The sequence below is a fragment of the Leopardus geoffroyi genome, chromosome B4 (genome assembly GCF_018350155.1).
Source record: "Leopardus geoffroyi isolate Oge1 chromosome B4, O.geoffroyi_Oge1_pat1.0, whole genome shotgun sequence".
Lineage (NCBI taxonomy): Eukaryota > Metazoa > Chordata > Mammalia > Carnivora > Felidae > Leopardus > Leopardus geoffroyi.
The window spans coordinates 48,339,800-48,362,410 of NC_059341.1; the positions used below are offsets into that span (position 1 = coordinate 48,339,800).

Genomic DNA, 22,611 nt, shown 5'->3' on the forward strand with positions numbered 1-22,611 from the left:
GCATGGCCCAAATATGGTGAGTTGAGAAAAGTGTAGTAACGGGGTTATTTTTTTTTAATATTTTATTTATTTTTGAGAGAAAGAGAGAGAGAAAGAGAGAGAGAGAGTGTGTGTGTGTGTGTGTGAGTGGGGGAGGGGCAGAGCGAGAGGGAGACACAGAATCAGAAGCAGCCTTCTGACTCTGAGCTATCAGCACAGAGCCCAATGCGGGGCTCACCAACTGTGAGATCACGACCTAAGTTGGACACTTAACCAACTGAGCCACCCAGGAGCCCCAATGGGATTATTTACAATGATGTGAGTAGCGCACAGGAAAACCACATGGAAGGGGGTTAGTGACAGCTGGGCTCCACGACCACCCTTAGGCTTGATGGAGTGAAAGGAAGGAGTGATCACCAGACCTGGTAGGAGAAGGTTGAGTGGAGGGGGCCTGCATGACAGGAAGAACCAAGAGAATATAACCCAAGACAGCCATGCAGGGAGGGTCCAAGGGAATAGTTCCCATGACCTCACTTTCTTCCCTTCCTCCAGTATCCTGCTTCTCATTGGCTGGCCCCAGTGAAAGCCAAAAGACAAAAAAAGCCCATTGATGCAGTCTCCCCAGTTCAGTTTCCCGGGGCCAGAGAACAGAGCGGAAACGTGCAAAGAGGGGCTCTGGAGGGCCAGGCCTCTTAGTAATCCAAACGTAAAGTGAGCAGGCACCCACTGCCATAGGGGAAGAATACAACTGGGCCTTGCCTCGCATGACAAAGGTCACCCCCTCACATGACCCTTGATATACAGAGTGTGCTAACAAGAGCAAATAAAACAGATGAAATTCTTGTGTTCCTGAAGCTCCCACAAGAGTAGACCTTAAATGAAGTCCATAAAACTTACAGATGCCAGCCTGTTCTGCCATTTTTTTCCATATATATACCACTACTTCCTGTCTCTTCCAGTAGCCGACATAGAAGCATGGGGGATCTCACACCCACTCTTCTTTGCTTCAGCTCCTTGAGTAGAACCAGCTCCATGTTTATTTATTTTTATTTTTTTAATACTTTTTTTTAACGTTTATTTATTATTGAGAGACAGAGACAGAGCATGAGCATGGGAGGGGCAGAGAGAGGGGGAGACACGGAATCTGAAACAGGCTCCAGGCTCCGAGCTGTCAGCACAGAGCCCGACGCGGAGCTGGAACCCACAAACTGTGAGATCATGACCTGAGCCGGTCAGACGCTTAACGGACTGAGCCCCCCAGGCGCCCTGAACTAGCGCCATGTTTAATCTAAATGCCAATAAGGCTGGAATTTGTCGAAGAGCCGTTGGAATATTTTAGCGAGTGCCACCGTCTCTGCCAGAGTTTCTCAGGGCATGTTTTGCTGACCTCCTAGTTCTTAGCTTTGTTCTGTTTAACAAACCTCTGACATGGAGACTGCCAGTCAAGCAGGGTTCCCTTAAGAGTTTGTTAAGAACAAAAATGACCAAACAAGCCTTTTATCATCAGCAAGTACACACAAGCTAACAGTGCCTAATGACCTGCCAGGAGGAGCTGGAGGAATAAATGCTCCCTATTTTTTGTCAAAGGAATTGGTGCTGATAATTGTGCAACTAGGCTTGTGACAGTGGACATAAAGAAGACTGGATTTTCTTCGCACTCACACGTGCCGGTTCTGAACTGATTGCTTCTGAGCTCCACGTTCAAACTTCAGTATTACTTCTGAGAAAAGAGACCGAATTCCTTTAGTGATTTTTCCATTTTGGTAAGCATGCTGTCTCTCCCAGTAGAGGGCACTGGAATGACTTTGCAGGAGGAAAGGGCGAATCTTGCTGGCTCAGGCTGCTGGTCGTTGTGGTGGGTAAGCAGTGAGGGTGCGAGGACACCCGGTGGCAATCTGTCCCCACCATGTGCCCAGAATGCTCCGTCTCTCTGTGACCTGGCAACCTTGCCTCGCTCTGGGGACCAGCTTCCCGTAACCCCCCACCAGGGAGACCACACTCCAGGCCTCTGGCCTTCAGTGGTGCCCAGACTCCCTCACGTGCTTGCTTCCCCAGAGTTGATCTCCTGGGGTCCTTTCCTTGAGGTCAGCGAGAGTGACAGGCAGGCCACCTGCCTGCAGTGTGGGGTTCACACTACGAAGATAGCATTGAGTAGTTGTGACAGAGGCTGTATGGCTCACAAAGCCCAAAATATCCACCATCTGGCCCTTGACAGAAAGTTTGCTGATCCCTGTTCTAGTCTAGTCTAATAGTGGAAACGAACAAATAAAAACACAAAATAAAAAAACCAAACAAATGCAAAGCACCTATTTAAATAACTGGGTTGCTCTAATAAATGTAGTATGTTATTCTTTGCTTTTTTTTATGTTAACCATAAGGTTTTTCATGAACATGTATTTTATGAATAAACTCTCAGTACAAATTTTGGATTTTAAAATCCTATGATCTGTGTTACTCAGTAATAAGAACGGCCATAGATGTTGGGTTTGTACTCTGCATTTTGATTCCCTTATCACTCAAAAAAGCCAACAAGTATTATTTGAAGGTATGGAGTTTTTTGTCTGTACGTTTTATTTTTTGTTTTGCAGTTAAGTCCCTAACTATGGCAACCTTTATCAACTCCCAGAAAAAAGTCCAGCTTTCATAAAGATAGAATGACCTTTTCGTTTGTGGGTAGTGTATTTTATAAAATCAGACAGGATTTCAGAGCTATTTTAATATCTGTTTTTCCCTTCTCCCTGCCTGAACTTTGGTTGTTACCTTCTTTCTTTACTCTCATTCCCCATTTTATTGGAGCCAAGGTTGCTGGGTGAAGTGATAATAATGGAGTTAATTCTGTTTTTCCCTGGACTCTAATTTTTCTTGAGATTCTATGGATATAAACACTATCGCATTCTAAGTTTCCTCCCAAAACATTGGTATACAAATCTCCAAAACAAAAATTTTTTTTAACGTTTATTTTTGAGAGAGAGAGAGAGACAGAGAGCGAGCAGTGGAGGGGCAGAGAGAGAGGGAGACACAGAATCCATAGCAGGCTCCAGGTTCTGAGCACAGAGCCCGACGCAGTGCTGGAACCCACTAACTGTGAGATCATGACCTGAGCCCAAGTTGGATGGAACCACCCAGGTGCCCCGACACATTTTTTTTTTTTTTTTTTTTTTTTTTTTGCATCTCACAGCATTATTCAAATGTTAATTCTCCTAGTTATCAGTTATTTATCTCTTGTAAATGTGATACAATTCTTACTACCTAGGGATTCATTATGGTAAATTGCAATACAAGACAACTTTTAGGCTTCAGAAGCCTAATGAGGGGAAATAACCTGTTTGAATATGGTAACAGATCAAGGAAAAACATGTATGTGGGAATCCATGGTCTTTTCTTTGCAAACTTATTTTTTTTTTTTAAACAAAATGTTTTTCCTATTAGGGTCGCAGCACTATTAAGGTAATCAGTAGATATTTAGTATTTTTAACCTTTCAGAGAAAACATTTCCACTTTTAAAAAACTCATTTAAAAGATTTTTAAGAAGATTTTTAAAAAGATTATAAAGATATGATGAAAAGGTCTTTCACTGCTACATGGCATGTAATAGCCGTCAGATTATTTTTTTCCAAATTGTTTATTAGCACGGGTTAAATAAAATTCTTTTAAAAATTAGTATTGGTAAATACTGTATTCAAGGTATGGGACAGAAGTGATATAGACACATGTTTATTTCTTGAAATTTCCCTAAGGATCTTGAAGGTAGGAACCTCATCTGATTTTGCTTTACACTGTTTTCCTAGCACCTAGCTCACAGCAGGTGCTCAGTAACTATCTACAGAATGAATAGTTTATTTCTCATGTCTCCTTAAGCCAGGAGCTACCCTTTCATTCTCCAGCCTCTCCTTCTCTACTGTCTATTGACCCTCAGCAAAATTGAGCATGCTGATCAAGCAAAACCCTTCTGCTCAGCCAGTCTTCAGCCACCTGCCCTCTGTCCTACCTACTTCTCTTCACAGCCAAACTATAAGGCATTCTTAGAAATAAGAGGGGCACCTGGGTGGCTCAGTCGCTTAAACGGCCGACTTTGGCTTGGGTCATGATCGCGTGGTCTGTGAGTTCGAGCCTCGCGTCGGGCTCTGTGTTGACGGCTCAGAGCCTGGAGCCTGCTTTGGATTCTGTGTCTCCCTCTCTCTCTGCCCCTCCCCTGCTCACACTCTTGTCTCTCTCAAAAATAAATAAACATTAACAACAACAACAAAAAAAAAAAAAAAAAAAGAAAGAAAGAAAGAAAGAAAAGAAATAAGAGAACTGTGGTAGGGAGACTTATTTTGGTCTCATAGAGGTCCCAGCTCTGACCTTTGCTAAAAGTCCTTCATCCCAGGGATGGAAAGAACAGAAAGATTTCCCCACAGCTCATTTATACCTTCCTGAACCCAGGACTGGGTGTGTAGAAATTATCCATACCTCTGCTCAGTGACAGCTTTGAACTCTAGAAGTGCTGCCGTAAAGGCCTGTCCTCCAAACGGATTCTGACTGACGACCCTTTTCATATAGATGTGCTGCAGTCAGAGTTGAGGACACAACCTGAGCGTGCAGTTGTATATGAGGTGGTGATTGTGGCATCTTCTGTGGCCTGAAGAATTACTTGATGAAGTAAAAGAAAGTTTAAGAAATATTACAAAAAAGTCTTCCAACTCTATATAAAGTGGTCTTTTATAAAGAGCACAAACTGGAATATACAAAATGAGAATTGAAACTAAACGGAACTTTGGGTGCCGTCTAGGACTTTACGCTGATTCTACGCCATGGCAGAATGTTGTTGTGGTGATCCTTCACATCTTAAGCCCAGGAAAAAGAGTAAAAGGAATTTCAAAATGACTTTAAGGGGCAATTAATGTATAACAAAGTGACACTTTGAGAAAGAAACAGTAATATTTATCCATATTATCTGCTTAGAGATTTGTATCAAGCTTAGCAGTGATCGAACCAGTTTTTTGAAAACATGACATAAATTATGATCCTGATGGTTAAGTGCCGACTCAGAATCGACCCAAGTTTTGAACTGCTGATTCCCTTTTCCTGCAGATATGGCTAACATATAAAATGTGTCAGATTGTGCAACTGACTTTTCATACAATTAAACTAGTGATATTAGGAAATGACTTTAAGATAAACTGTCAACAGCTCCCTTAATAAATGTGAAAACACAAATCTCTTGGACAAAAATATAAATTTTAAGCAAGAACATTAAAAATTTGCAGACCAAATACCGGAGAACAATTGTTTACACTTAGATTATAATATTGACTTGATGATGATGTAACTATGTTTCAATCTTGTATCTAAATGATAAACGATTCAATTCACTTACTGGCCTGCACTGATTATACCAAAAACAAAAACCTCCAAATGATCCATAGACTGCTTTGACAGGATTTGCTTTAACCCGGAGTAACTTCCAAGAAAAAGTCACATACACAGATCTCAGAACAGAAATGTAAAAATCCATCAAAGAAATCACCCTCAAGAGAAGAACGGCCTTATTGTGTTATTGTACTATCTTTTTAGGATATCACCAATTTTTGATGACTCACATGACAGGTTTTTAAGATCTAGTGGAAAGAATACGTACACTTAGCCTAAACTCAGCGTATACATGGTCTCCTTGGGCTTGTACATGTGTCTTTGTTCATAGAATATTCACTTTGGGCCACTGGGTAAGTCACACAAACCTTTTGGCTTCAATATTCTCATTTGTAAAATGGGGAAAGTATCTACGAACATCATTTCCCAGGATTACTGGCTAGATGAATCAGTTAGAAAATGGTATTGATGCAAATTAATAAAATTAAGCATTCTTATCATTTTATGTGCTTTTATTTTTTTTAATGCTTAGTAAGTTTTGAGAGAGTATGCACACACATGAGCAAGGGAGGGGGAGACAGAGGATCTGAAGCGGGCTCTGCATGGACAGTAGAGAGCCCGATGTGGGGCTCGAACTCATGAACCCCAAGATCATGCATGACCTGAGCCAAAGTCAGATACCTCGGCGTCCCTCATTTTATGTGCCTTTTTTAGTATTATTTTTGAGAGGGAGACAGTGCAAGCAGGGGAGGGGCAGAGAGAGAGGGACACAATCTGAAGCGGGCTCCGGGCTCCAAGCTGGAGGCGCAGAGCCTGATGTGGGACTCAAACTCACCAACTGTGAGATCATGACCCGAGTCGGTCATATGCTTAACTGACTGAGCCACTCGGCAACCCTTATGTGCTTTTACTAATAAAAGCTTATACAACTGACAATGCAATAAAGTAAAAGAAGTAACCTTATCTGGCTATCTAATGATTTAGAAATGGTTTCAAAGCTTTTTATCATCAATTAGTGTCAGCTCACAAAGCTCTGGGAAAGCAAATAATCTTTGAGAAGACTCATCTTCCACACAATTAATAACCTCTCAATTTCTCCAAAGCCAATAAGATAATTCTGAAAGAAAGTAATCCTCTTTTCTTGATCCCTTAAAATTTAAAACTTAGTTTTAACCATATCTTCAATCAGAGTTTCATTGTGTACCAGCTACGGTAGTTCCTTAAAACCCAAGTTTTAAATACTGGTTTCTTTTCTGCCCATAACACAGATATCATATTTATATATTACCAGTAACACAGAGGATGTTTTGGTGTAGAACATTTATTTATTTATTCCATGAAACACTCAAAGTTTAGGTCAGTGGGAAATAATTTTAATCAAAGAATTGTACAATTTCTTCCCACATATCTTGCTTTGTATTAGGAAATGACATTGCGATCCATTTCACTAAAATATTACAAAATATTTACAGGAAAATATTAAAATAACTCAAACACAAAAGGCAAGATGGGGTAAAATAAACTGTTTTTCAGAAATCTCTACTCCAGTGCCCACAGCACACAAGAAGAGAATCATAACAAATAAGTAACAAAGATCCCCCGATCACGTTTCCAAAGAACTGGAGAAGGGGAACAAACGGGATGAAAATGGTGGTATGAAGGGAATGGATGTTAGCAGCACGGCTTCAATAACCAATCTATTCTGAATGAAATAACTCTGTCTTATATGCAACAAATTCTGAACAAGGCTAAATTTTAGGATATTCCTTGAACTGAAATTTAAAAATACCCTGACAGTGAAAGCAGCTCTTTCACTAAGTTTAGTAAGAGCCTCTTTCCCCACGAACCACTCATGTGAACAGAAACCTGTTCTGGCATTAAAAGCTGTCACAGTAGCCCTTCCATTTCTTTCATGAAAGCTTCATAAACATCATCCTTAGTTTGCACTGAGACCGGGACAGATGGACCAGATTTGGGGGCTGCTTTGGCAAGAGGCACAGCAGAATCATCCTCTGACTTTCTTTGGGGAGCAGCAGCGGCCCCTTTATTCTCCCGACGTACCCTCAACGCAGTGGGCACGAATCGAGTAATCTCTGCCTTGGGGTTGGTGATCTGTGGCTTGGCACTGATGGTTGCGGTGGCTTTCTTCTCAATGGTGGCTGCGCTTGTATCATCCGCCTTGGGTCGCTGAATCAAGTTGGGTGGAGCACTTAGAACCCCCGGGTTCGGCAAGGGAGCTGGTGGGAAAAGCCCAGGTGGGGCAGGTCCAAGTGGAGGCACCAAAGGTGGGCGCATCATGCCAGGACGGGGTGGAGGGATACCTAAATGAAGGCGAAAACGGGCCGATGAATACTACGTGAAGCCATTTTAACCATTAAAAACATAGGTTGACAATTTTTAAAAAATGGGCAATTTAGAAAAAATAAGCTAAAATCATACTGCTTGCTTTTGAAACTCAGGAATACTTTTTGATAGGAAGGAATATTTTATCATGAAATTGTATTCACTTTCCTTTTTTTTTTTAATTTTTTTTTTTTTTAACGTTTATTTATTTTTGAGACAGAGACAGAGCATGAACGGGGGAGGGTCAGAGAGAGAGGGAGACACAGAATCTGAAACAGGCTCCAGGCTCTGAGCGGTCAGCACAGAGCCCGACGCGGGTCTCGAACTCACAGACCGCGAGATCATGACCTGAGCCGAAGTCGGCCGCTTAACCGACTGAGCCACCCAGGCGCCCCAGGAAATTGTATTCACTTTCAGTCTGTGTCCCTGTACTTATGTTTTCTTCCTCTCAGAGTAATGTACTATTTTAATCTGTAAAGTTGACAACACCAACTGGTTTCAAGTAGGATGTCACCTTTGTCAAATTTCAAATCTGACAGCCCAAGACACTATACTAGCTGTGTAATGCAGATACTATCAAGGCCAAGGTTGGGGGTTTCATTCTCATGCATTATTTACTGATTTCCACACCATTCCTCCCCTGAAAAAAGTAGCCCCATGGGCAGGAAATGTAATTCTAACCTTGGAATGAGAGAACGTAACTAATCACAGTATGTCACCACCACTGGAAAAGAATTCGTGTCCTTTTGATGGTTCAGACATACCACTGTCATTTACCCAGAACCTCCAGATTATTTTTCTTCAAACACCACTTTTAAGAGCGAATATAAAGTACCAAGTTTATATTAAAGTACCTAAGATGCTATTACTTATACAGACTCATAATTATTCCAGATACCACTGAGAATCCGGGGAGCTTAAAAGGAGGCTTTCACATTAAACCAGGAGTCAATGTAATAAACTAGAAATACACATACCACACAAACTAAGAGTGCAAGGAAATCTGCATATTTCACACTGATACCGGTTAAGAGAGGAGGGGAATCTGCCTTATAATTTTAAACTTTAAATTCATACTCATGTAAATAAATGGAATGACTTCACAATTAGAAGCGTTGCCTGTCCCTGTCTGTGCAAAACACCCTACTCAAATGGAGAATTTAATCCAAGGTGGTCTTTGGCTGGGAAAAATTGCTCATACGAGACAGAATCCAATGCAAATACCCTTTGGAAAAACTCAACTTCAACCTACGCCAAAAGCGATTTAAAAACATTTTAGAATAACCCTTGACTTCAGGATATCGAAATGTGACAGTATGTCTTAGAGCAGGACGAAGTATGTGGTAGTCAAATTTTTGTAGTATAAATCAAAAGCTTTACCTGGAGGCGCAGGGGGAGGTAGCCTTGGTGGGGGTCCCCGAGGAGGAGGGCCAGGAGGCAGACCTGGAGGTGGACCTGGGGGAGGACCAGGGGGCCGGCCTGGGGGTGGGCCTGGAGGTAAAAGTCGGGGTAAAGGCCCTCGGAGCCCTGGCATTCCAGGTGGTCTCAGGAATGGAGGAGCTCCTGTAAACAGAAAAATGGCAAATTAGTGTAAGACAAATAACATATGAAGTAGGTAACTGTGGTATAAAGGTAACTCCGATGTGGTCTGACTTATCATTTTAACTTGAAATCAGGTAACTTCAAAAACTGATCAAAACATATGTGGAAACTGAATTCATTCAACAAATATCTGAGCACCAGATAGGGTAGTAATTTTGTCATGGACCATTTCTCTTTATATCCCAGCACTGAAAAAAAACATAATCACAGCTCTGCTGGGCTAGACATTGTACAAAGATGAGAAGAATTCTTAAATTTCCAAAATAAAGCTGAAAATGGAATACAGAGCAGGGTGCTTTAAGAATTCCCCTGAAACACAATAAGATATTGACAAGGACCACTGAAAAGGGCGTAAGATAGGTAATTTGCTTTTGCACCACCAATTGGAAAAGGATAAACTCAAGTGAAAAAACTTAACTGGCCAACTGCAGGATGAAGAACTATAAAATCATAAATGGCCAAGAAGTTCGCATTTTAAATAAACTTCTTATACTGGTATGCCAAACTACATTAATACTGATCGCTTTTATCTCTGAAGACTGACATCCAACAATTCCCAACCAAAGAAGGATACTTGATAGTATTTACTGTGCCCTGATCTCACTAGCAATCAATTTAGAATTCGGCCAACCTGTCATATTAAAAAGCAGTACTAAAGAAACCCCCAGTTTTGTATTCCAGTTTCTGCCTGCGAACGTCAGAAGTAAAGAACCCTGAAAAAAGAAGACCTTTGGAGAAAAAGACGGCTGTCGTAAGTACTATGAATTGCAAACAGTGCTGTAGGAATAAATCGCACTTATCCTCTCTCTTAGGGTATCAGGAGAAAAGAAAACATCAGCACTAATGATGTATATTTTTGAAATGACTTCATCATTCTAATCACAGAGAGATGTTAATTATTTTTCACAATACCGAAGTGCTAATTTACCTGGAGGTGGTCCAGGAGGAAGGCCAGTAGGTGGTCCAGGTGGCCGTAAAGGTGGAGCAGGGGGTGGTCCAAGAGGAGGTGGTCCTGGCATGGGAGGTGCTTGTATCTGAGAAGGAGGAACAGACTGTGGGGGAGCTTGCTGCTGTGAAGAGGCAGCAGATGTGCCATCAGAAAGAGATTCCTCTTTATGCTGTTTCTGTGATTGCTTTTCCGCTTCAGAATCATCAGAATCATCTTCATCATCATCCTCTGAAAATTCTTCTACTTCTCGTCCCTCCTCTGGGATTTCCTGACCTAAAGGAAATTTTAAACCAGGTAAATGGGACTGATTCATTTTTTACAGTCTGCAAAAAAGTGATGCCTGAAGACACATGCTCAATTCAGTGCTTTCTTACAATTATCTCAATAGTCTTCTTCAGTAAAATACTTAGATGTGGAAGAATCAAACCGTATTCCACTCATCTATGTTAGTGGAGCAGAGGGAAATAAGCCCAGGCTTTTGAACAAGACCGACCTGGATCTAAATGCCAGTGTAACAACTTACTAGCTGGGCAACTCTGGACAGCTTACCTTAATGTCTCCAAACCTAACTTTTGTAAAACAGGATTTATTATTTACTTTAGGGTTGCTGAGACACGAAATGGGAAACCATACGTAAAGGAACTAGCAGGAGGAAATATCCAAAAGGTGATTTCACGCCTCTTTCCCAGTTTTACCTGCCATTCGAAGCATCATGGCTTGAAGAGGAGTCAGCTCCTTCATGTTCTTCTTTTTCTTCCTTGATTTTCCAGGCATATCTGCAAATCTTACACTCAGACCTTAGGGGCCAGGGGAGGGAGAGAATGGGGTAGATCAGGAACAACAAAATTCAGTAAATGCTTACTCTATAATGCTATAAAGCACCAGCTATGATGGCTGCCCACTATTTGGCAGAAGTTAAGTGCTGAAAGAGCCGTATAAAAGGTAATAGAAGAAGTGCCCACTGGTGGTAAACATATGCAATTGTGATTTCAAATCCATCAATTTTAAAAACTTGAAGAATACCATCAATATCTTTATGCCTGTAAAACTGAAAACCCTGATAAGAGACAGTTCTCTCTAAAAATATAAATTACAAAAATTGGCCAGAGAAGAGATAAGACCAGAATTTATAAAATTGAAGTGGTAGTTAAAAATCTTTTTTTAACCTGGCCCAAATAATTTTTACAAGGAACTTCAGGCAAATGTGGGAGTTACAGAAATTTCCTGTAAAAGGGCACAGGAAAAGATGGAATGCAATCCAGAACTCATGAAGCCAGCACAACCCTGATACCAAAACTAACCTATTATAAAATACAGTTGACCCTCGAACAACATGGGTTTGAATTGAGTGGGTCCACTTATGCATGATTTTTTTGTGATATAGTACAGTACTGTAACTGTACTTTCCTTATGAATTATTAACACTATTTTCTTTCCTCTAGCCTACTTTATTGCATGACTGTAGTATATAATACACGCAACAGACAAAATGTGTGTTCATCAATGGTTTGTGTTATTGGTAAAACTTCCGGTCAGCACTAGGCTATTTAGTTTTGGGGGAACCAAAAGTTATGCACGGATATTCTGATTGCACACAGGGGCGGTGCTCCTAACCCTGGTGTTGTTATACCCACCTGTATAACCAAACAGAATCTAACAGTGTTTTAAAAGAAAAATACATCATAAACATGTAGGGTTGGTCCCAGAAATGCAAGGTGAGGTTTAACATTAGAAAAGCCATGAGTATAGTTCATTACATTAAACAACTTAAAAACCATAACAACATCCCAACAGATGCTTAAAAATATTTATTACAAAAACTCTTAGCAAAGTAGGACTAGAAGGGACCTTTTTAACCTGATAAATCAAGCTATCTACTAGACGCTATTAAACATGTTGCCAAAGGGTACAACATTGGAAGTAATCTTTGTTGGTAAACATTTACAAAGTTCCATGTGGGCAGGGCTTTAGTTGTGTTCACTTTGTATCCTTTGTCTAGGAAAATTCCTTGCATACAGTACAAAATGAACAAATATTAGATGAATGTCAAATCAGTTAGGATAGCCACTTTCAGCACATGTACACTGATGAGTATGTATGAGTAACAAAAGGTGGCAGGAAAAGGGAAAAATGAGGCAAAGGATCACACAATGCCAGAGAAAAATGGAGCTGCTGTGGCTCTAAGGACTTGCTATTTTTGAGCGCTAGCTCCTATGTAAGTCCACCATAACTTTTCGTTACCAGCTCTATACACCCCTTTAACCAAGTTTTTTGGTTTGCAACCATGATTTTTATGAAATATCAGAGGAAAGATCTGTCATTATAAATACATCAGTAGTATTACTAACACATAAATATGGTATTGTAGGTTACAAAAACAATTTTAAAAGAAACTGCAAGACTACAGAAGTGTGAGAGATTATTATACATTTTGCACTGCTCAGTTTCTATCATGATGCTTAACATTTTCTTGATGAATATCATTACTACTTTTTAAAAGTACACGTAACTCAGTCCGATTTTGTAATAATCAAATGGACACATAACCTACATTTTGGATGTTTCCATTACATCATGACTCACTTGCAAGTGTACCTGAATTATAATTGTGGTCTGGTTCATGTGAAGACACAACGAACACAGAAAATTTAAGTTATTTAAACAGACTTATTAAAAAACAAACAAACCAACAATGTGAATATGGCTTTCTCAGTATGGTTGTGTGCTTATTCTCCTTTTTTCCTACACATCCCCATAAAAGTACATCCTCACGCTGTTGAAATAGTTATTCTTCTCCCCAAGTGGACTTTATTACATAGGCTTCTTTATTACATACACTGCTTAATTTATTTTTCCATCACAAACATCCACCAAGTACTTAGTATGTGTCAAGAACTTTTAAGATTGAGATATAAAGATGAATGGAGCTATGATCCTTCCTTTCAAGATATTCACAATTATTTTTACAAATGTATTAATAAATCAAGACCTTTGTCTTGTGTATTTACTGATCAATACCATGGACCTTTCATCAGCACATACCTGACTTTTTTTCTTCATTGTTGTCTCTTTCATTATCATCACGGTGCACAAACTCATCCCCTTCACTTTCTCCATCTGATCTGTCAGTGTCGCTGTCATCAGTACTGTCATCATGCTTATCTTGATCCATGTCCTCAGGATACCCATCATCTTCACTGGTGCTGGAAACATCGTCGTCATGACCCCGTTGAGCTGACAAAGTAGGAGGGAGCAGGAAACAAGTATTACTATTGGATCCTCCACATACACACGGGGTCTCAGAGCACAGAAAACTATTATTTAACTCAGAATGACCTACCTGTTTCTGTAGGTTCTGTATATGAACCTACAGATTCTCGTTCTGTATATGAACCAGAAAGATTCTGTATATGATATGAGCTGTTCATACCATCTAACAATATTTCCATATGGTAACAGTTTTAAAACCTTTTTGATAACGTAAGGTATTTTTTAAAAGGTTTAAATTTGAAAACAAATTCTATATGTGGAAACTTGGATGCACACACATATACAAGATATTTGTTTATATAGAGAACATATAAAACTATGTTCTAGTCTGATGGCAATAAAACTGAAAAGGAAACAAGTATCTGAATCTTAAGGGATTGTTAGTAAGAAGGTGACATCTCTTAATAGAGCCTATTTTAAAACACAATAAACATTTCTATGCTTCCTTATGTATGATGCTTTTACTTAAGGAAATTCTATGACTTATCCATCTGTTAGTATGTACATGGAATCCTCATTCATTTTCCAAGTTCTGAGGATGGTAAACAAGATGTTAAACAGGGCCAGCTTAAAAAATGACGGTAGAAAGGTTGTTAAAAGCAAAAGAAACAGTCACTCCTTACCAAGTTCCGGACTATACAACATGTCTTCATCCCGCCTACGAGGGGGAAGATCTAGAGCAAAGCCCACTTTACGGCCATACATTTGCAAGACTTGAGGAGGTGGTGGGCCAGGGGGAGGACCAGGAGGTTTTCTGCCAGGGGGCAAACGTGGAACACCATGACCGAGGAGAGGAAGTATAGAAACTGCCCGCGTTGGAGGTCTATGAAGAAAATTTTACAGTTACCACGTTAATAATGAGAAGATATTTATTTCCTCTCTTCAAACATTTTTAAGGGATTTCTTCACATTTAATCAGGCGGGGCACCACTTACATTCACATTGCCTTTCATTTCCACTACAATAATTTTGGCACTGGATAGTCAAAAGGTACTTTTAATAAATGCTATCTGATGATGCTACCGCTTCCTTACCCATAGGCTGAGGTCTTTTTAAGGATGGAGGGTGGCTGGGCACCAGGAAGTGGAATGTCCTGGATCAGAATGTTGGAAGGAGCATGCGGCATATCTGGCAAGGGAATACTCTCCACTTCCACGTGCTGAGCATTCTGAAACAAAATTTTTCAATGGTATGATAAGAGCAAGCCACAAACTCAACACTAAAAATTAACCACCTGCTGCTTCATAAACTGGATTTGCTTTCCACTTAACATAAGTATCAGGAAAAAAATATCAATACCAATATTTGTCAATATTTCCAAAACCTGTCAATGAATGGAAAAAAAATCCTTATCACCTCTAAAAGAGACAACCTCTGCTGCTCTTCTCCCTCCTATCATCAACTTATCCTTTTGGGTTATGGTTTGAAATAGCTGTTTATGGAAATCCAACTATTAAAAGTATCTAGCACCAAAGCCACCCTTTTAAATGTTCTGGATGATAAATAGCACTTACTAATTAACTTAGAAATAGCATATAACCCGTGGAAGAGCTTGGGTTTCTAAAGTTAGTCTGCCTTCATTGAATTTCTGCCACACACTAGCTGTGTGACTAAGCAAAGTTACTTTAGTTTCCTTATCTATAAAGCAGGACCGATACTACCTACTTTATAACGACTATATCATTTTTTTTTTTTACATTTTTGAAACAAAATTCACAGTGAAATGTATAAATTCTGTTTTGACAAATGCATATAGTTCATATTCCTGTCGATCCCTAACAATATCCCATAGCAACCACTGTTACAAATTTTTTCATCCACAGATTAGTTTTGCCTATTCTAGAATGTCATACAAATGGAATAACTATGAAAGAAGTTCAACATGTTTTGACACATACCCATGAAAAAATTTTTTTATCCCATGTGGTTTTGAGTATCAGTAGGTCATTCTTTATTGCTGAGTACATTCAATTTTATAAATATACTAGTTTGTTTATCCATTATCCTATTAACGGACATGTGGGCTATTTCCAGTTTTTGGCTATTACTGTGTTGGCAAATGGATTAATTTCTCTTGTGTAAATATGTAGCATTAGATTTGCTGGCTCATGGAGAAGGTGTATGTTTAGTTTGACAAGAAATTGCCAAGGGGCACCTGGGTGATTCAGTCGGTTAAGTGCCTGACTTCAGCTCAGGTCATGATCTCATGGTTCGTGAGTTCGAGTCCCACACCCGGCTCTGTGCTGACAGCTCAGAACCTGGAGCCTGCTTTGGATTGTTTGTCTCCCTCTCTCTCTCTGCCCCTCCCTGGCTTGTGCTCTCTCTCCCAAGAATAAATAAACATTAAAAAAAAAAAAAATTGTCAAGAGGAAGAATATGACCAATTCTCACACTGTCAATTTTAAGAGCAAATCTAAAAACATTTTAGTTTCTCTAAAAGAAACTTGATTACCTTGACAGCATCAAAATATTGGCTAAGTTGAGCCCTCTTCTGTTCATATTCTACTTCTAGCTTTCTCAATTCTTTGTAAATATCCGGATTCTCTTTTTCATAGAGTCGTAGAATACGTTCAAAGGTTTCACGCAGCTTTTTACGCTTGTCTTTCAGCACCTTCTCATTTAACTGTGGTTGCTGCACTGGGTTAAACTCTGAGAGAAAAGAGTAGATATTCAAATTAAACACAAAAACTTGTTTCATTTAGGTTATCAACTAACTATATAATTTAATATAATCTCCCTATATGCTAAAACTTTTAAAAGGGACCTAGACCAGGTATATTACTTCTAAAATTTACTATAAAGTGCAACAGACATTTGTTGAAATTCCACCCTTTTAAGATAGCCATTAATTTTACTTTCTTTTATAAAAACAGCACCTAATTGATTTCATCATCACTGTAATAAAAATCGATTTTCATTCCCTTATGCTAACAACTTGCTATATAGTGAGGCTTCAGTCAGACCTGACTCTGTCCTTTAATTCTGAGATCCTGGGCACTTTACTTGAATTCTATGATCTTTAACTTCTTCATCTGGAAAATGGGGACATCAACTACTTTACAACAAAGTCTGATGACTTAATGGGATCACAAATAAAATATCCAGTAGTGTCTACCTCACCACTTAATTATTTTTATAGTGGACTGGTGTCTAGTTACCATACAATCCTTTCTCTTTCCATGTATTCAACAGAGGGCTTCATTTCAAGTCTTCTGCCCCAAGAGGGATTATCAGCACAAGATAATGGCTTGCCTGGTCAATTATACCTGCCTCCCTCCACTCCCCCTGCCAGTGACTGACTCAGAGATCAAATGGCACATGATCCAAACTGAAACTAGATACTTCTCTGAGATTTTAAATGTGGATGTGGAGATTTTAAATGTGGATCCCTCACAGGAGGGATAAAATAAACCTAAAGCTGTGACCTTGTGTCCCACTAATTCCACACACACATATTTCACCTTCCATCCTTAACAAGAGAGTAGACCAGACAGACACATGAGAGCTTCCCTCTGGGATTTACCAACTATGGGAGTCAATGTACATATTTTTTCTGCCTAAACTAGTTTATACTGAGTTTTATAAACTGTGTTAAGTTTTATGAATTGTAATTAGAGCCCTGATCAACAGTGTTCCCTTCTTTTTTTACAGATAGCAAGTTTAATTATCTTCTTCCCTAAATCCTATTAACCTTGGTGATTTATTTGGAAGATACAGTCTTACATCACACACTATTCTTAGTGTGATTAATACAAGTGTTGAATGCCTGAGTTTTAATCCCAGCTTGCCACTTCCTAACAGCACAACCTTGAGTAAAGTATGTGCCTGAGTTTCCTCACTCATAAAACAGGTGGAACACACCTACCCAAAAGCTGTTGCAAGGGTTAAATAACATCTGGAAAAAAATTGGTAAATAGCAAGATAAGAAGTCAATAAACCTCAATTGTGACGATTATCTCCTTTAAAACCACAAAAATCATTGAAGTCATGTTAATAGGTAATGTCTTGACATCTCAGGGACAGCAATTGTCCATAGTAATATTTAACGCAGAGGCAACAAGTGGGATCAGTTACACATGAACTGGGAAACATCTGGGATCACGCAATCTGACCCAGAACTCTTGCCCCAGCTAAATGCACAAGATTTGCCACATTATTTAACAAAACTTCTCATACCATAATCCCACATAACTGGATTTCAAAAATTCATTTAATGCGTTGTTGAGACCCACTGTACCTCTTTTGCTTACTATCTGATTTTTGGCAAACCACTAAAACTGGGAACCTTTGCTAACAAAACTTGGAAAAATCATTTCATTATGCAATTAAAAGAAAAAGGTAGAAGCAAATGTCCATGAACAAATAAATGGATAAAGATGTGATATACACATACAATGGAGTATTACTCGGCAATCAAAAAGAATGAAACCTTGCCATCTGCAGTAACGTGGATGGAACCAGAGTGTATTATGCTACGTGAAATCAGAGAAAGACAAATATCCTATGACTTCACTCACATGTGGAATTTATGATACAAAACAGATGAAGGGAAGCAAAAATCACACAAAAATAGGGAGGGGGACAAAACATAAGAGACTCTTAAATACTGAGAACAAATGGAGGGTTGCTGGATGGGGTGTAGGTGGGGCGATGGGCTAAATGGGCAAGGGGCATAAAGGAGGACACTTGTTGGGATGAGCACTGGGTGTTATACACAGAGGGATGACTCACTGGCTTCTACTCCTAAACTCATTAATGCACTATATGCTAACTTGGATGTAAATTAAAAAAAATAAAAATTAAATTAAAAAAAGGTAAAGGAGGCAGAAAAATAAAAAATCCCATGTTCTGAATGGATCTTTGTGGGTTGGGATAAAATTTCCAATGGTAGCATCACACAGACAATTCTCAAGCAACTTTGATTCAAGGAAAGATAACAAGTTATTTGTATGATTCCAGTTATAAAAAAACTTGTGACACTGAAGATACATATGAAGAAACTGAGTAAAATCACTCAAAGAAATGTGAAAAAAGGGAGAAATCCTAATACGATATTCTATAAAATTAGATTTTAAGTATTTGATGACTTCTACCACCTTACTAAGTGGGTCAAGTGTCTGATCTTCTCATTGGGAAAAATGGGAAACTGATAAATTCATGGTGGGGTAATACTTAGATGTACGTTGTAGTTGCCAAAATTAAAAACCCAAACAAACAAAAACCTCCAGAATTCAGTCTTGTCTAGAAAAAACAGGCTTTCATTTTTGAACTGGTCAAAACAGGCTTTCATTACTTCAATAACAATTAGTGCAAGCTAAATAAATGGGATTCATCTTACACTAGGTAAGATCTTCAGTGTGCAAATCACTCCCTATCCCTCCATTTTAGTCTTCCTGATACTAAAACTAAGCCTAACTGTCAAATGTCATCATGCTTTTGTTTTACTCATGCCTGTGCTGCTCTCATTACCTGCTTGCCTGCCTCCATGTATAAGACTGTCATACCTGCTATGAAATCTAGCCTTTTATAAATTCTTACCCATTTCATCCAATTTCTCCATGTCTCGGATAATCTGTTTGGGATCCTTCATCTTTAAAACTGCAGCTCGTACCATCATGCGCTGTTTTTTGTTCTTAGAGAAACAAAAGAGCACTATGTCAGGAAACTGGACACCCATATGAGTTTTTATTTCCATTTGCATCAAGAATCTGAATCTCTTTGAAATGAAGCCAAACTTCTCCTCAGTTTCTGATCTTGTTTCAACCACCACAACCAAAGCTATGTAATTTTTTGCTCTCAAATATTTCAACTTTAGACAAAAAGATAAATGACCATTACTATGTGTGCTTTCTTAGGCAAGTATTTCCTTCAATTTTGTAAGGTCTTTAGCAATTACTTAAAAAAATCTTAGTTTTTTTAAGCTTAATTCTAAAACTATATATTAGAGAAAAGTTTTGCAGATTTGCTACTGAACAATGAACTAAGAAAACCCCATTAAAAGCTATTAAAAATCTGCATTCTCTCAATGTGTTAAGGCATGATACTAAAAAGTAAGTACTTTTTTATTCTGGGAAACACTTTGCCACAAACTCGACAGCTACAAAATGAAAAAAAGGAACCCACAAAACTATTTAGAACCATATTTATTTCCATTCACTAATTCAGTAGCTTTTAACAGAGCAATATGCCTTAATAGCAAAAAGAAATTCCTTTCAAAGATATTTAACTCACTGGGAAAGATAATCAAATAGACAATGTTACAATAACTCCTCATGAGCTTAACTGCAAAGTTTTTTCAGTTCTGTTTCCAAATATGGTATTTTGGCTTAGTAATTTTATGGTTTGTTAGAAGCAGTATGAAGTATTTTTCCTGACAAAAAACTGTAAATGTTGTTCTGAAATCCACTAATCCCAAATATTAAGATGTGCCAAACATCACTATGCCTCACAGGATGCTTCTGAAATCGTACCTTCTTTAATTCTCTCTTCCGGGCTTCTTTTCCTTTAGAGACAGAGAAAACATAAAACTTTCAAATCTTGAACACTAACATTTTCTCCAACTTAATACAGATTAATTCTTATTGTGGGAGGTTGTCCTATGCACTCCAGAATATTTAGGAGCATTTGTGGGCTCTACCCATTAGATGCCAACAGCACCCTTTAATTATGTCAACCAAAAATGTCCTGAGAAGTTTTTGTTTTAAGCTTCTTAAAAAGTAACTATGAATCTGAAAGAAAAAGAGGTCACTCTCTCTGCCCTTTCCCCCGATCATGCACACACTCTCAAAATAAATAAATAAACTTAAAAAAAAATATGCGTACTAATTTTTTTGCATGTTTAAAGTTTTCATCATGTACTCCCAAGAACACTGGGTAACTTCATACAACTGACTCCTACCATAGCTGGTTTTATAACTAAGGCATAATAGATTCTCTAATGTTTGCAATTTTATCACTCCTCTTCTTTATCATTCCATACTAATGGACACTTACGGGCTTGGTCTGTAGGGTTCATAAATTTTCCACTCTTGGTGGATGATGTAGATCTCCGTCCCATGTTGACAACTTGTATGATTTACTTGTTCATAAAAAAAAAAAAAAAAAAAAAACAAAAACCCAAAAACCTGCAAAGACAAAGAAATAGCTTATTTTTCCTCTATTTACAAAGTGTCTTCCATTTTATGTTACAAAACTTCTACAATCTCTTGAAAAGAAACATTCCTTTGATTATTAACTTTTTAAAATGGATCACAACAGACCGACTCTGTCAACTGAAAAGAATCAGAATATGCTTTGACAATATGGGGACAAATCATGCCTACGAAAAACCATTAGATCTTTTCCTACACCCTTGGTTTCTATTTAGGGTGAAAGGGGAATCAAAAGAGAATGGTGGTAATAATGTGAGTTCAAAAAAACAGATAGCTCACTCTTGTCTCTCTCCATGGTTTTTCTTGTCATGTATTCCCAACGTCTTTAAGATAATAAAAACTCATTAATTTAAGGCTATTTAATTCAGATTTCATTCTAATTCAGATAGAATTCTTGACTCTCAAGAGCTTAAAACATAACTAAAGGTGCAAATATTAAAAATGAAAAGTATTATATGAAGGAGTGTCCAAGAATGTCAAGACACACATTTTTACTAGTACCCACTTGATTCCTGATTTGTGCTTTTTAAGATAACTGAAAGGGATGATCGTGCTTGAGAGAAAATATTTTGCAAGTCAAGATTTTTACTAATCTGAGACATTATTATATTACTTCTTTCTCTTGTTCCAATTAAGGTTTAACTTTAATGCTCACCCTTCCCAATAATAAAGTTGACAAATTTACTTTCTTTTGAAAGTAGACTTTTATTTATCTTTTAAAATTTTTTTTTTTACACATTTCTTTCTTTTTGAGAGAGAGAGAGAGAGAGAGAGAGAGAGAGAGAGAGAGAGAGAGCGCAAGCAGGGGAGGGGCAGAGAGAGGGAGACACAGAATCCGAAGCAGGTTCCAGGCTGTCAGCACAGAGCCCTACGCGGGGTTCAAACCCTCAAACCGTGAGATCGTGACCTGAGCCGGAGTCGGACTCTTAACCGACTGAGCCACCCAGGCACCCCTGAAAGTAGACTTTTAAAGGGTGGGAAAGGGAAGATCATGAGATAAAATTTTTAGTAGCCTATACAAGTAATTATACCTCCCCTTCTTCCTCGTATGAAGATTTTGTCAAGAAAAGTTCACTAGTTAATGCCTCTTTCAGCAAGTGTTCAAATGCCTTGATTTCTGCTAAATGCTTCAAAGCTTTTCCAGTGGCAACTAATTCACCCTGCGCAGGATTTCCTTCACAGAAAAAACTGGGAGTCGGGGAGAAAGGAGGTGGGAACAAGCAACATTAGTAGAAATATAGGCTCCCCTAATCTTTGATGACTTGTATCTTTTTTGCTGTTTTCTCAATTACCCTCAGGCTCCTGTTTTGACCTTCCTCTCCCGCAACTGAAACAAAGAACAGATACTAATTACAGAGGATTTCTACAGAAGACCATGGAGCCTTAGTCTGCACGAACTACTTTTGGTTTAAAAGCAGAAACGACAGGGAAACCGGGCCACAAAACCGTGGGGAAACTAAATTTAACCGAAGAGGCAGCAGTGGGACGGAGCCCAGTTTACCAAGGGAAGCAACAGCAGCAGCAACTGCCGAAACCATAGCGACGGTTGACCCTGACTCGAGGTACAAGAAGACGTCAAATCTAAAGCTGCCGGTCAAGGAGCACAGGCAGGAGGTGGCGCTAACTGACGGGTGAACAGCTGCTGAAACGCTGGAAGCCGCACCGCCCTTGGCTCGAAGATCCCCCGGTCCGCGACCCGGGAGACCCAACCGCGGAGAGGAAGAGCGGAGCTGACGGGCCTGGTGTCCCCGAGGCAAACGCGCGGGCCCGGAGAAGGGTCGGGAGAGATGAAGGAACGGAGTGGAACAATCCTGCACACTCACACTTCTGCTGGGTTCCTGGGACTGAAGGAAGCGGGGATGGGACGATTCTTGGCCTCTTTTACCTCGTAGGGGCCTTCACCTCTGCCTCCCGGTCAGCAACCCTGCCACCGCCATCTTGAAACCTCGCGCCCCTCCGCCATCC

The 22,611-nt window shown here is 39.2% G+C and overlaps 1 protein-coding gene across 1 annotated transcript; it reads right to left on the minus strand.

Annotated features, from left to right (window-relative positions):
* Window positions 1-6,638: 6,638 nt before the first annotated feature.
* On the minus strand, window positions 6,639-22,549 carry WBP11 (WW domain binding protein 11). Its single transcript, XM_045465960.1, has 12 exons — window positions 22,470-22,549; window positions 20,489-20,619; window positions 19,966-19,997; window positions 19,034-19,127; window positions 15,948-16,144; window positions 14,530-14,663; window positions 14,119-14,318; window positions 13,268-13,459; window positions 10,921-11,022; window positions 10,205-10,498; window positions 9,055-9,237; window positions 6,639-7,652 (listed from the first exon to the last, which is right to left on the minus strand). The coding sequence occupies exons 2-12, from the start codon at window positions 20,550-20,552 to the stop codon at window positions 7,219-7,221; spliced, it is 1,926 nt and encodes a 641-aa protein (XP_045321916.1). The 5' UTR covers window positions 20,553-20,619; window positions 22,470-22,549; the 3' UTR covers window positions 6,639-7,218.
* Between the last annotated feature and the right edge of the window lie 62 nt (window positions 22,550-22,611).